This window comes from Gavia stellata, chromosome 31 (genome assembly GCF_030936135.1).
Source record: "Gavia stellata isolate bGavSte3 chromosome 31, bGavSte3.hap2, whole genome shotgun sequence".
Classification (NCBI taxonomy): Eukaryota; Metazoa; Chordata; class Aves; order Gaviiformes; family Gaviidae; genus Gavia; species Gavia stellata.
In genome coordinates this window covers 4199677-4213296 of record NC_082624.1, presented here as the reverse complement: position 1 = coordinate 4213296, position 13620 = coordinate 4199677, and the positions used below count along the sequence as shown (strand labels likewise).

Genomic DNA, 13620 nt, shown 5'->3' with positions numbered 1-13620 from the left:
CCTTGAGCATCCCATCTGCCTTGGGGCATCCTGTCCGCATCCACCTCAGAGCATCCCATCCACCTTGGGGTATCCCATCCGCATTTGCCTTGGAGCATCCCTCCGGCCTTGAGCATCCCATCTGCCTTGGGGCATCCTGTCCACATCTGCCTTGGGGTATCCCATCTGCCTTGGGGCATCCTGTCCGCATCCACCTCAGAGCATCCCATCCGCCTTGGGGTACCCCATCCGCATTTGCCTTGGAGCATCCCTCCGGCCTCGAGCATCCCATCCGCCTTGGGGCATCCCGTCTGCATCCACCTCAGAGGACCACCCTCTGGCCTCAAACATCCTGTCTGCCTCAGGGTATCCTATCCGCATCTGCCTCGGAGCATGCTGCTGGCCTCAGAGCATCCCATCCACCTTAGGCACCCCATCATCCTGGGAGCACCCCATCATCCTGGGAGCATCCCAGTGTCCTGGGAGCATCCCCTCCAGCCCTGGCAGCCTGGCCCTGCCTGTGCACATCCCTGCCTGCCGCCCCACTCCCGGTGCCCCCAGACCTCCCTGCCCCGAGCCTCCGGCCCGTTGCCCGAGCGAGCAGAGGCACCCGTGCCCCCCCACCCCTGCCACCCAGCCAGCGCTGCAGAGCAGGCACCCAAGGGCATCGGTCTGCCGGGCGAGGGGTGTCCCACCCTCCTGCCCGCCTCCCACGGGCTGCTGGACGGGGTGGCTGTGGGTGCTGCGCGTGGGGAAACCGGGGGGAAACTGAGACCCGTGGCTTCCCCTGGCAGCGGGGCGGCGAGGCTGGGTGCTGCCCTGGGAGCAATCCGAGCGGTGGGTGGACGTGGGGGGCCGGGAGGAGGGCTGGCACCGGGCTGTGACCGTGGGGCAGAGGCAGGAGGAAGGGGCTGGCGGGGGCATGCGTGTCCTCGGGCAGGAGCAGGCAGCTCTCGGGGGGGGAGCGAGAGCCGTGCGGGCAGCCCGGGCTCTGCCTCTCTGCTAGAGGCTGAGGTCCACCACCACGTGCCGGTAGACCAGCGTGTTGGCCTTGAAGCTGGGAGCCAAGAGGAGCTGCACGTCGGCAGCCGGCACGTAGCGGAAAGCCCGCGGCGCCTGCACCGACAGCTCCTGAAACTTGACGAATTTCTGCTTCTCCTCTTCCCACAGGTAGACGTGGGTGAAGGAGAAGTCACTGCCCAGGGCCAGGTACTGCCGTTGCTCCACCGAGAAGGGCTGCATCACCATGGAGCCGCGGGACGGCAGCGTCTGCAGCTCGACGAAGCGCTGCCCTTCCCATCGCACCACCTTGGAGTCGCCGATGTAGCGGCTGAGGCAGAGGAATTGGTCCCGCTTCACCCTGAAGTGCTTCACCATCTGCACGTCCAGCATCTCCCCCACCTCCCCCTGGGGCGCGAATTGCTTCTGCGCCCGGTTCCACTGGTAGATGACGGGGGCTTGGGAGCTGCTGGAGATGATCAGCCGGGGTTTGCCGTCGTTCTCCACGTATTCCACATCGGTGTCGCGGTGCCAGGCGTGGAGGGCTTGGTGGGAGTAGAAGCCGTTCTGGTTGAGGCGGTAGAGGCTGGTGGAGCCCGCCTTGGAGCTGTCGGCGATGACAAAGTACCAGTCGCCTTCGATCTGGAAGGCCTCGATGTCGTTGGGCTTGCGGGTTTTCTGGCTGTCGATGTCCTGGATCTTGATGAACTTGTCCACGGCGGTGTCCCAGCGGTAGATGTAGGAGCCACCGAAGAGCTGGGCCACCACCACGTACAGCTGGTTCTGCGCCACGATGGGCTTGCAGTGCACCGCTGAGTGAGCTGCCAGGCAGGACCACGTCACAACGGGGCTGTGCCCTTCCCAAATCACCCAAAATGGGGGTCCCAACCCAGGAGGGGACCCCCGCCCAGGTGCCTTACCGGGGATGCGGTCGAAGTCGCGCAGCTTGCGCTCCACATAGTCCCACTTGAGGATGGCACAGCTGCTGGCGCCGGGCTGTGCCAGGGCGACGTACAGGTCGCTGGCGTAGGTGAAGGGCTCAGCCGACACCGACTGGAAGGGCAGGACCTGGTGCACCACGAAGTCTGGGGGGAGAGGTGGCGGTGAGGGTCCGGGTGCCCCGGAGTGGGGTGACGGGCGGCCGCAGTCCCTTACCCGTGGTGATGCATTGGAAGTCACCGAGTGCCAGGTCCCGGATCCGCTGGCCCTCGAACTGCCCAGGGCTGCTGCAGAAGGTGGCAGGGACTGTGGTGTTGGTGCTCTCCAGCCACTCCACCAGCCACTTGATCTTGCAGTCGCAGGCCAGCGTGTTGCCCCGGAGGTCCCTGCCAAGAATGGCACCGAGTCACCCCCAGCACCCAGCCCGGAACGAGCAGAGCACCCCGAGCACTGGGATGTCACCCTCTCCGCAGCCCCCGGGGTCCCCAGTGCCACGGCAGCCTTACAGGTCACTCAGGATGTCCAGTGGCTTGAAGAGGTCCCGGGGCAGCGTCTGCAGGTTGTTGTTGGCCAGGGACCTGGGGGACAAGAGGGGCCGTGGAGGTGACACAGCCCCGTCAAAGGGGCAGGCGGGCAGAGCTGTCCCCTGTCCCCCCCGAGAACACGGGACCCCCCAATACTCACAGGTGCGTCAGGGACTTGAGCCCACGGAAAGTGGCCTTTGAGAGCGCCTGGATGTCATTGTTCTCGATGAACCTGGGGCGGGAGGAGATGGTGGCACGGCTGCCCCGAGGGGACCGGTCCCTGCAGATACCCCCACCCTCCCCAGGGCCATCCCTGTCCCCGTGTCCCCGTCCCCATCCCACGCACAGGTACTGGAGATGTGAGAGGCCGGCGAAGGCGTTGTCCCCGATCAGCGTGAACTTGTTGGAGTTGAGCAGGCTGCAAAGAGAAGGGGGCAGGCGTCAGCACCAGGGTCCGGCAGGACGGGCATGGGGGGCACCGGGATACCCGGCCGCTGGCGCGGGAGACGTACAGGAACTGCAGCGAGGGGATGTGGGCGAAGGCTGCCTCTCGGATCTCCGTGAAGGCTGCGTTCACCATTGTCCTGCCGGCGAGACGAAGCCTCAGGACCGTGCGGGAGAGGGGACGGCAGCCGGGGGACTCCGCCACCCTCGTGCCTTTCAGCAGCAGCCCTGCCGTCACCTGGTGCATGCCACTGCAGCCCCCCGCAGCCCCTGCTCACCGGGGAGGGGTGCTGGGTGGGGGGCAGCCCGTGGGAGAGCAGCCCCAGCAGCAATCCTGCCTGCTGAAGGCGGTACGGAGGGGACGAGGCGCTCAGCCCCACAGCAGCGCCCGGGGGCTGGCACCCACCCCACACATGCCCGTGCCCTGCGGCACCCCCCGACCCGGGTACGCACGCATGCACACGCATGTAGACATGGACACATGCACACACGCGGCTGCATGCACGCACACATGCATCCACCACACACACACTCATGCACCCGTGGAAGGCTCCGGCGTACCCGTTGTGTCCCCAGGGACCGTGCATCAGGACCCGCCAGCCGTGTCCCCTTGGGGCTCCGGTCCCCAAGGTCACGGCAGATGGGGAGCGTGGCGGGGACGGGCTGAAGCCCTGCTCCATCGGTCACTGATGGATGGCTGCGTGTGCAAGGAGACCTGCCACCGCCGCAGGACACGGGGACCAGTCCTGGGGTGTCCCCAGCCCGCTCCTTTTCCCAAGAGACCCCGCACTGCCCGTACCCCACACCGCCACGCATTTGCCCCCGATGCAGCACAAAGAAAGGGGCTGTCCCTGCCACCCCAGGGCAGCCAGCAGCCCCTGCCAGCCCTGCACCGCGGGGACGTGACCTGCTCCTTGTCCCCATCCCTGTCCCCGTCCCCATCCTGCTGCCTGGGTACTCACAGCGAGATGACCTCGGGGGGCAGGTTCCTGGGCACGGCCTTGGAATCCACGCAGAAGGCTGTGTCCCGGGTGCAGGAGCAGCTCGGGGGGCAAGGGGGTGGCCGGGGGGGCCGCCGACACCCCGCCGGCAGCCAAAGCCAGGCCAAGGCAAGGAGGAGGAGGAGAGCAGAGACCTGGCCCCTCAGCATCCTCCTCCCGTGCCGCAGCTCCATCGCCCTGGCCTAGCCCTGCTTTCTCCCCGGGAGCTGGTCCCTCTTCTCCTGCTGTGCTCGGGAGATGCGGCGAAGCTTTTTCCTCTCCTCCTTCCCCGGAGATTTCAGCGTGGAGGGGAAGCGACGGTGGCGGCGGAGGCTGCCGGCACCCGACCTGCTGCTCTGCAGCGCACCATGCTCCTGTGCTGCGGGAAGGAGGGAGGGAGGGAGGGAGGGAGGGATGCGGCTGAGTGACAGCACAAGCATCCGAGCATCCATGTGGATGCGTGTCCTCACCAGCGTGCAGGCGTGCAAACACGGGGGTGCATGCTGGGGGGGCGGCCACTGGGAGCTGGGTGCTCTCAGGGTGCACCGGGATGGGGGACAGGACAGTACCCGCAGGGGTTTGCAGGGGTGATGCCACCGCGGCTCTCCCGCCCCGTTGCTTCGCCCGGGCGCCCGTGCTGCAGCGCTGCCCGCGCTAGCTCCCTGCCTGGCCTGGCAGCAAGCGGTGGTGGGAGGCACCGGGCACCCGTCCGTCCCGTCCCAGGCACGGCGCTCCCGGCCAACAATGAGCCCAGCCAGCTCCTTCCCCATGCTGGGGGGGCCGCAGCTGCCCGTGCACGGGGCTGCAGGGACCAGGGGTGCAGCACCCCCGGGAGATACGTGCTAAGGGTGCCGGGTCCTCGGCCAGAGCCCGGGGCTGGGTGCGGAGGGTGGGTACGCTCTGCCTACCCGCTGTTTGCCTTGCCCCCCCCACGCTGCCGGCCAAATGCTGGGAAAGAGCCCTTGGCGGCTTCACGCCCCCTCCCCGGCTCCTCTCCGGGCTCAGCAAACAGAGCACAAGTGGCACCTTGGCAGCCGGAGCGGCCTCAGCCTCCTCCCACCAACCTGGGACCCTATAAATCCCCTGGCTCCAGCTGGCAAAGGGACAGAAGCCGTGCGGCGAGGGAGGGCAAGATGGACAGCAGCTCCAAAGAAGCGCTGATGGAGGAGGCACCTCCGGTAAGGAGCACCCATCACCCAGCCCGGGGAGCCGGCGTGGGGCTGAGCACCGGCTGCCTTCCCCGGCCCCACGCTGGCAGCTCAGCCGGGTGCTCCCCTGTGTCCCCAGCGGTACACGGCCTCCCCCCGCCTGCCCTGCGTCCCCCACCAGCTCAAGTGCCTCCTGATCGTGGTGGTGGTGGTGGTCATCCTGGTGGTGGTCATCGTCGCCTTCCTCCTCCTGGGGCTGCACATCACCGAGACGCACGCCGAAACGGTGAGGCAGCGCGGGGGAGGGAGCCACGGTGCCACCGGCTCCGGTGACGGGTTTGTGAATGGCACCGGCCACTGGCACTTTGCGGGGATGGGGTTTAGATCCTGCAAAGCTCCCTGACCGCCCCTCTTCCCGGCAGGTCTTGCGAATGACCATCCAGGGCCTGGATGGCGAAGGGACCCCCCAGCACCTCTCCATGAGCAAGAAGGAAAGGACTGGGATGTTCGCCGTGCGGGACGGGCTCAACGCCTCCGCCATGGTGGTGTACGACTACAGCAAGGTGTGGGGGCAGCCCCGGGGACGGAGCACGATGGGGCGGGTGGCGGCGGTGGCAGGGGACGGGGCTGAGCTGACCCAGGTCTGTCTGCAAACAGCTGCTGGTCGGCTACAGGTCCTGGCGTCACCGCGCCTGCTACATCACCCGCGTGGACAAGGAGAACATCCCGGGGCTGGATGCCGTCACTGAGACCTTCCAGCGCCGGCAGGTGAGCGGGGGGTGAGCCCAGCCCAGCCCCTGCGTCCTGGGCAGCCGGGGCGAAGCGCGGGGCTGCTGGGCTTGCGGCAAGCGTCCGCTGGAGGGGAGGCTGACGGTGGCCAAGGACGGCAGCCCCCCGCCCCGTTCTCTCTCCTGCAGGCTGAGATGAAGGATGCCGGGGACAACGCCGTGCCCCTGGCCGACCGCTCCATCCTGGGCACCACCGTTAACATCCTCTGCAGCACCGTCCCCGTCTACTGGGCATAGCGCCGGCTGGGGTTGCCTCCCGGGGGGACAGGACAGCGATACGGAGATGTCACCGTCCCCGTGCTTCCCGTCTTGCCTTCCAGGCGGGATGCCTGGGCATCTCTCCTCCTCCCCGTCCCGGTCCCGCGTGCGGACCACCCCACGGTCGGGGTGCTCCGTCCACAGCTGCTCGGCACCGTGGCTTTCCCACAGCACTTGCAATAAACAAGTGGGATTTGCTTTGGGATTCACGCTTCTGTCTGCAAAGTAAAGCCTGTGTCCCTGCCTCCGAGCGCTGCTCTCGACCTTCGCCCCGCGCCGGCCAAACGGCCCGTCCCGGGGTGCTGGGGAGAGGTGGCACGGTGCCCCAGGGATGTCTCCCTGCGGGGTCCGGCGTGGGTAGATGCATCCCTCATGTTGGTGCGCTCAGGGCAAGGACCAGTCCAGCCCAGCTCAGCCCAGCCAAGGAGCACCCACTCCCCGGGGCACCCTCCCATGTTGCACACCGGTCTCTGGGGCTGCACGGCCAGTGTCCCCCACCCTGTGCCCTCCCAGTTTGCATGGAGAGAGGATGAGATGGGCAGGGGCAGCCTCTGCACCTCCAGCCCGTGGGCACGGGCAGTGCACCCCACCAGCCCCGGCACCCCTGTGGGGTCTGGGCCACCCCTCTAAGACAGGTCCCCATCCCTGTCCCCTCCTTGTGCAGACAGGGACAGAGGGACTGTGTGCCACTTTCCCAGTGAGCACCAAGCCTCTGGCCGAGCAGGGCATCCGCGGACACCACGATCCACTTGCTCCCCACTCCCCTCCACCCCCCATACGTCCCCCGTCCCTGGCACCTCTAGCTCCTCTACCCCAAAGCAGCCGGGAGCATCCTTGGGGTGCACCTCCAAGCACTGCACAGGAGAATGGGGGATCCACGGGGCTGGGAGGGAGAAAAGAGACCCCGGGAGGACCCGAGCCAGCCCCCCAGGAGCACAGCGGTGCTGGGCAGCCTGATCTAACCTTTCAACGGGTGCTAACTCAGGGTTGTCCCCATAGCCACCGCCACAGGCAGCGAGGAGGGTCGCAGCTCCCGGGGGCTGAGGCTTTGCTGGGAACAGGAGGGAAACTGCACATTGCCATGTGTCGACACGGGGCTGGCAGCTCTGCTCCCCGAAATGCCTTGACCCTGCATTACCCTGGGAAGGAGCTGGGTTGAGAAGGGTGCACGCAGCCGAGGAAGGCGATAAGGGCTCCCACGGCCTCTCCTGCACACGGTGTCAGAGAGCAAACAGCCAGGAGCCACTCCAGGGTCTCCCGTGCTCCCCGACACCCTGGGACAGGAGGCAGCGTGCAACACGGGGTGCATACCCTCACCCCCACACCCGGCTGCAAGCATCTGGGGTCCTGAGGGGCCAAGGAGGGGACCCAGGGGTGGCCGGAGAGGTTCCAGCCTGAGCCCACCCACAGGAGAGGCTCATGTCCAGGCAAATCCAAGGCACAGCGGTGTCACCCTGCCCTGCTGATTGCACCACCCGGGGTGACACACCAGAGCTGGGACCCCCTCACCCTGAACAAATCCGCACTGCGGGCAGCCCCGCAAGCCCCAGCACTGGCAACACAAGCCCCCGCGGTGCCCGAGCATCCTCGGGACCAAGGCTGTGGAGCACCCAGCACAGCCATGGTCCGGGGACACGTCCCTACCCCGTGGTGACCCCGCTCCCGCCCCAGCCTCACGGTTTGTGGGAAAGCTTTGATGTCCCGTTTGCACTTTGCCCACCTCGAGCAGCTCCAGGTGCCCGAGCTGGCGAAGGAACATGGGCACCAAGCCAGGTCTCGCCTTGGCCATGGCCACCGCCGGATGCTCCACCCTGAAGGGCAGCTCTAACCCACACAGGAGGGTTTGATTTGGCCCCGACACCTCGCTCCGGGGCAGCAGAGAGGCCCCCGTGCTCGGGGACAAGTGCCCTCAGAGCCTCTTGACCAGCGGGTTCCCAGGGGAACCCAGCCCCGGGAAGGCGGTCAGCAAACACAAGTGAAGTGGATTGCATGCCAGAGCCCGATTGCACACCACGACCACGAGCCCGTTCACAGGGGCCGCCCCGTTCCCTGCCCAAGCGTCCCGGTATAAAGCCCTCTGTCCCGGCTGCTGTGGTGCAGCCTGGGCTGGGAGGAGGAGGAGGAGGAGGAGGCAGCCATGGAGAGCAGCGTGAAGCAGGTGGTGGTTGAAGAGCCACTGGTGAGTCTCTGTGACCCACAGTGGGGTGGCACGATCGCGCTGGTGGTGTCCCTGTGCCCAGCCGAGATGCTCGGCACAGGGCTTTGCCTGGTTTATCCCAGCAAGGCACCAGCGCACGTGCAATGGAGCAAGGGCCTTTGAGATGCTGCATCCCCAGAGCTCAGGGGCAGCGGGATGGGAGCTGCTCCCTGGAGCAAGCCCATTCCCAGCCCCCCTGCATCCCGCAGCTCCCATCTCCTTCCCCCTCACCCTGGCTCTCCGCCTTTCCCATGCCCGCAGGACCCGGAGAAGGGCTGCTGCTCCCAAGGATGCTGCAAGCCAGGCTGCTGCTGCTGGCCCTGCGCAGTTTGCTGTTCCAAATGCGCCCGGTGCTGCATGCCCCGCTGCTGCAAGTGCCCCAGCTGCCCCGGCTGCCCCGGCTGCGCCTGCATCAAGCGGTCCCTCTGCTTCGTGCCTCGCCTGCTGTGCTACCTGCCCCGCAAGCTCCTCAGCTGCCACCACCTCAAGTGCCTCCTCATCGTGGTGGTGGTGGTGGTCCTGCTGGTGGTCATCATCGCCGGCGCCCTGCTGATGTGGCTGCGCGCGGACCAGCGGCACGCCGACACCGTAAGTAGGGACCCCCGTCACCCCCGGGGAGGGGCTGCCGCAGGCGGTGAGCTCCCCCCCTGCTCCCCAGGTTCTGCGGATGGGGCTGCGGAGAGGACTGGCCTGGGAAGAGGATGTGGCCACTTTCTACCTGGACGGTGGGGATGGAGACCCAGCCACAGTCATCTATGATTACAAGAACGTAAGCGGGGAGCCCTGCGCGGCCGGGGGGACGGGGAAGGTGTGGGGGGACCCAGCTGATGCGGGTCTGTCTGCAAACAGCTGCTGGTGAGCTACAGATCCCAGCTCCACCGCGCCTGCTACGTCACCCGCGTGGACAAGGACAACATCCCGGGGCTGGATGCCATCGCCAAGACTTTCCAGCACCGGCAGGTGAGTGCTGGCCACTGGCTGGGGCAGGACGGGGCGTGCGGGGCACGTGGCAATGCCCAGGGCACGGTGCCTCGTGCAACCCTCCCGATGAAGAATTGGGGTGCAGCACCACACCGCTGCTGCCTCGTTTGTCCGTCTCTCCCCTCGCCAGGCTGAGAAGAGGCTCGCCATGCCCCTGGCCGATCGCTCCCTCCTGGGCACCACGGCGAGCATCCTCTGCAGCATTGTCCCCGTCTACTGGGCTTAGCCTTGCTGGGTGAGCGCAAAGGGTCTCATTGCCCACAGGGGTGGGCAGGGGGCTGGCAGGGAGGGCTGGGGGACCCCCACCCACCCAGCGGCACCCTCACGGTGCCAGGTTTACCTTGCAGCATCCCCGACAGACACGGCGTTGCCGCAGCCCCTCCATCCCTCCGGGAGCATCGCCGACACCTCCGCAGCTGCCCCTGCGAGCAGCCCCTCATCTGCCCCAATTTTGGGAGACGCTGGGCACCACGTGATGCCGCGGGGCAGATCAGGAGGTTGTGGGGTCGGGGGGTTGGCGTTGGAGGGGCGCGGGGGGCTCCGCTTCGCCGTGGGGTGCAGCATCCCTGCTGCAAAGGCGGTGCTGGGAGGGCTGGAGGCGGTGGGTGGGTGTCTGCTTGGGCGAGTGCCACGCTGCGCTGGGGGCCAGCTGGTTTGTCACTTAAGTCTTCTCAGCTTCGCCAAACCCAAGTGCAAAAATGAGCTTAAAAAAACATGACATTTAAAGAAACAAAATTCTCCGTTCCAGTTCTTCACTCCCTGCTTGCCTGGCTGCCGGCAGCTCCCGGCTTCCTTCGCCTTAAAAATGCATTTAGGGGCTCTGAGCAGCGTTTAGGTGAATTTCTGCTGCAGCCACAGCCTGGGGGCTCACGGGAGGCACCCCCCGAGCATCGCTCAGCACCGGGCATGGGACTGACCTGAGCTGCCCCCTCCTCCTGCCAGAGCCAAGGCTGTCCTGAAAAATGTATCTGTCCTCTCCCGCCCTGCAGAACTGAATAAAGGATAAGGGGAAGAATCAGGTCTCGGAGCTATTCCTGGCGACAGCCCGTGTCGAAGGCGGCCACGGCCACCAGCCACTGCCTGAGGACTGGGATTATTAGGACTGGGACGCTGGTGTTATTAATAAGATCAGGTGTTATTAGGACTGGGACACTGGTGTTATTAGGATCAGGTGTTATTAGGACTGGGATGCTGGTGTTGTTAGAATCAGGCGTTATCAGGACCAGGACGCTGGTGTTATTAGGATCAGGCGTTATTAGGACCGGGAGGCTGGTGTTATTAGGATCAGGCATTATTAGGACCGGGAGGCTGGTGTTATTACAATCAGGTGTTATCAGGACTGGGATGCTGGTGTTATTAGGATCAGGCGTTATTAGGACCAGGACACTGGTGTTGTTAGGATCAGGCGTTATCAGGACCGGGAGGCTGGTGTTATTAGGATCAGGCGTTATTAGGACCAGGACACTGGTGTTATTAGGACCAGGCTTTATTAGGACCGGGAGGCTGGTGTTATTAGGATCAGGCGTTATCAGGACCAGGACACTGGTGTTGTTAGGATCAGGCGTTATTAGGACCAGGACACTGGTGTTGTTAGGATCAGGCATTATCAGGACCGGGAGGCTGGTGTTGTTAGGATCAGGCGTTATTAGGACCGGGACACAGGTGGTGTTAGGATCAGGTGTTATCAGGACCGGGATGCTGGCCCCGAGCTGAGCATCCAGGGCAGAGGGGGGGCACGTGGAGCAGTGCAGCTACAGCCCCCCCGGGACAGGAGCCCGCCAGCAGCGCAGCTGCCTCCCGCCGGCGCCACGGCCATCCCCGGGTGGGGGCCACAAGCACCCCGCCACCCCCACACCTGGATCCGGCCCCCACTCCCCACTCCGAGCAGCCAGGGAAGCTGCTCCCCGCAGGGAGAGTGCAGCTGCGGCTGGCCGGGATGCGGGGCGCCCGTCCAGGGCCTCCTGCGGCTCCGAAGCGCCCACCCCCAAACCCTCACCCTTCCCCAGCCCAGCTGCACTGCGAGCAGGAAAGGTGGCGTGGTTTTTATTTGGAAGGTTCCCAGGCTGACCAGCCAGCCCTGGGTACCAGCATCCTCCTGGAGCAGCGGATGGCAGGGGGTGTGCAGAGTTTTGCAAGGGCTCAGCGCCCCCGCCACCGCTTCAGCCTCCCCACCCCGTGATGGAGCAGCTGAAGACGAGCTGTCAGAAACTTGGCAGGACCCCGAGGTCCTTGTGCAATAATTCAAGTGTCCTCGTTTCTCGAGCCTGCGCAGGCGGGGGCAGGCGAGGTTTGCAGAGGGCGAGCGCTGCGCCTCGGGTGCTGCATCTCAGGGGTCCAGGGGCACCCAGATTGGGGGGGTCTCAGCCCCGACAGCCGGGCGCAGGGGTGCAGGCAGAGGTGTTGACAGGGCGGGGGGCCGGGGGGCTCGCCCTGCCCGGGGGCAGGCAGGCGGCTTCGCACTGCTCCCGGCTCTCGAAGCGGTTGCGGCTGCCGCCGCAGCCCCCGTACCAGAAGAGCGAGCAGCGGCCAACCTGGTGGCCCTCGAAGAACCACTTGGGCGAGAAGGAGTGGCAAGGCCCTGCGTCCCATGCCTCCAGGCAGGCGGCTGCAAGGCGGGCGGCACGGCACGCTCACGGCACGGCCAGAGTGCGTGGCATGGGGTGCATGCCGGGAAAGACACCCCACGACCCAGCCGGTGCATGAGCTGGCAGCCCTGCCTGCCTCCCTGCCTGCTCTCTGCTCACGAGTCACCCCTCTCCAAAGACACCCGGCCCCCCCTCGCATGCTCCTCACCCTGCATCACGTTGCTCTCGCCCACGCCGGCTCCGTCGGGACCTGCCCGGGATGGTCACGGCATCAGCCGAGCCACAGCACTGAAGCCTCAGCCGTACCCCCGGCCCAGCCTGCGGGCACCCCATGGCCCCCCGGGAGGGACGCCCACCCTCGCCTACCTGGGTCCATGCAGGCGCGGATGCAGTCCCGCTCGCTGCCGAAGCGGTTGGCGTTGCCCCCGCAGCCCCCGTACCAGAAGCGCTCGCAGGACCCCGTCTCCCGCCGGTGGTACCACATCACGGAGAAGCGGGCGCAGGCGCTGCCGGGGTCCTTGTCCAGGGTGCATGGTCCGGGGATGGCCACAGCCCTCCGGCCCTTGCCAGGGCCACGGGGTGCCGTGAGCATCCCGGTGCGGGGCACAGAGGGGACCTCGGCTGTCCTGGGAGGGGAGATCAGAGCAAACCCCCCTGGTACATGCTGGGGGAAAAGGACCCCCTCCCTGGGAAAAGGAGGTGCAGCCCCACAGCCCCCCAACTCATGTCACAGGGGACTGAGGGATGTGGACGCAGGGGATGGCCCCGGTGCCCTTCACTCACTGTGCAGGGGTCCCTGGGGGGGGCTCACTGGTCCTGGTGCTGGGCAGCTCCCGGGGGCACCCCGGGGTGCTGGGGTGCTGGCTGCTCTCCGCTGCAGAGCAGAAGCGATAGCAGAGGTGTGATGGAGGTGCCGGCAAGGAGGTTTTGGGGATCAAAGCCACCTCCACCCGGAGCAGCTGGGGATGGGACCCCCACCCCACTCACCCCGCAGCCTCCTGAGGAAGCCCAGTGCTGTTCTCTCCGCATACCCCATCTCGGGCGGGTGAACCGAGCCCAGGCGCAGGGAGTGGTACCGCCATGCCGGCAGTGCCTTGGGCATGGCCGCCTCCGGCCGTTCCGTCCCGGCTCGCCCCAGGGAGAGCACCAAGACGCCGAAATCCTCGCACGGGGCAAAGGGGGTCAGTGCCTGCCGCGCCTCCCCATCCCACAGCACCGCAGCCCCCGTCCCCACCACGAAGAGGACGCGAAGCCGGTTGCCAGAGCTCTGCTGGAAAGCGTGCTGGAGGGTCCATGCCACCGCGCCGACGGCAGATGCCGCGGCTGTCCTGGGCACCAGCGCAAGGCGGAGGTGCTCCCGGAGCTGCTCCCGGGAGCCGGGCAGCCCAAAGGGGACCTCAGCCAAACCCTGCCCAGGGGCAGAGGGGCCCGTCAGCACCAGGGCAATGCGGGTGCCACGCTGCGCCGGATCCGGCCCCGCGAGCTGCAGGTGCCCCAGGAGGCGGTGGAAGAGCTCGCCGACAGCCTCCAGCCTCTCCGCCTGCATCCCTGGGGCCGCATTGTCCACCACCAAGGCCAGGTCCACGTCCAGCGGCTCAGGGGACGGCACGGCCACGGCACAGCCCTCGGGGCGGCAGAGGTCTGGGCAGGGGGAGGGATGGAGGCTGAGCCCTGGAGATGGTGGGCACCCACCCCTGGTGCCACCCCGGGGCTGCCTACCAAAGCAGAGGACGCAGGGCAGCACCACATCCCTCAGCACCACCGCGTTCCCGGCCGGCTCCGCCGCAGAGAGCTGGAC

The 13620-nt window shown here is 66.8% G+C and overlaps 3 protein-coding genes across 3 annotated transcripts; 2 read left to right on the top strand and 1 right to left on the bottom strand.

Moving 5' to 3' along the window:
- Positions 1–981: 981 nt before the first annotated feature.
- Positions 982–4059, bottom strand: LGI3 (leucine rich repeat LGI family member 3). The gene is made up of 8 exons (XM_059831524.1): positions 3848–4059; positions 2954–3025; positions 2788–2859; positions 2602–2673; positions 2424–2495; positions 2134–2303; positions 1899–2063; positions 982–1799 (listed from the first exon to the last, which is right to left on the bottom strand). The coding sequence occupies exons 1-8, from the start codon at positions 4057–4059 to the stop codon at positions 982–984; spliced, it is 1653 nt and encodes a 550-aa protein (XP_059687507.1).
- A 939-nt stretch (positions 4060–4998) lies between these two features.
- Positions 4999–6038, top strand: SFTPC (surfactant protein C). Its single transcript, XM_059831600.1, has 5 exons — positions 4999–5043; positions 5153–5299; positions 5436–5576; positions 5671–5781; positions 5931–6038. The coding sequence occupies exons 1-5, from the start codon at positions 4999–5001 to the stop codon at positions 6036–6038; spliced, it is 552 nt and encodes a 183-aa protein (XP_059687583.1).
- A 2158-nt stretch (positions 6039–8196) lies between these two features.
- On the top strand, positions 8197–9463 carry LOC132319775 (pulmonary surfactant-associated protein C-like). Its single transcript, XM_059831425.1, has 5 exons — positions 8197–8238; positions 8518–8844; positions 8915–9025; positions 9106–9216; positions 9368–9463. The coding sequence occupies exons 1-5, from the start codon at positions 8197–8199 to the stop codon at positions 9461–9463; spliced, it is 687 nt and encodes a 228-aa protein (XP_059687408.1).
- Positions 9464–13620: the final 4157 nt, after the last annotated feature.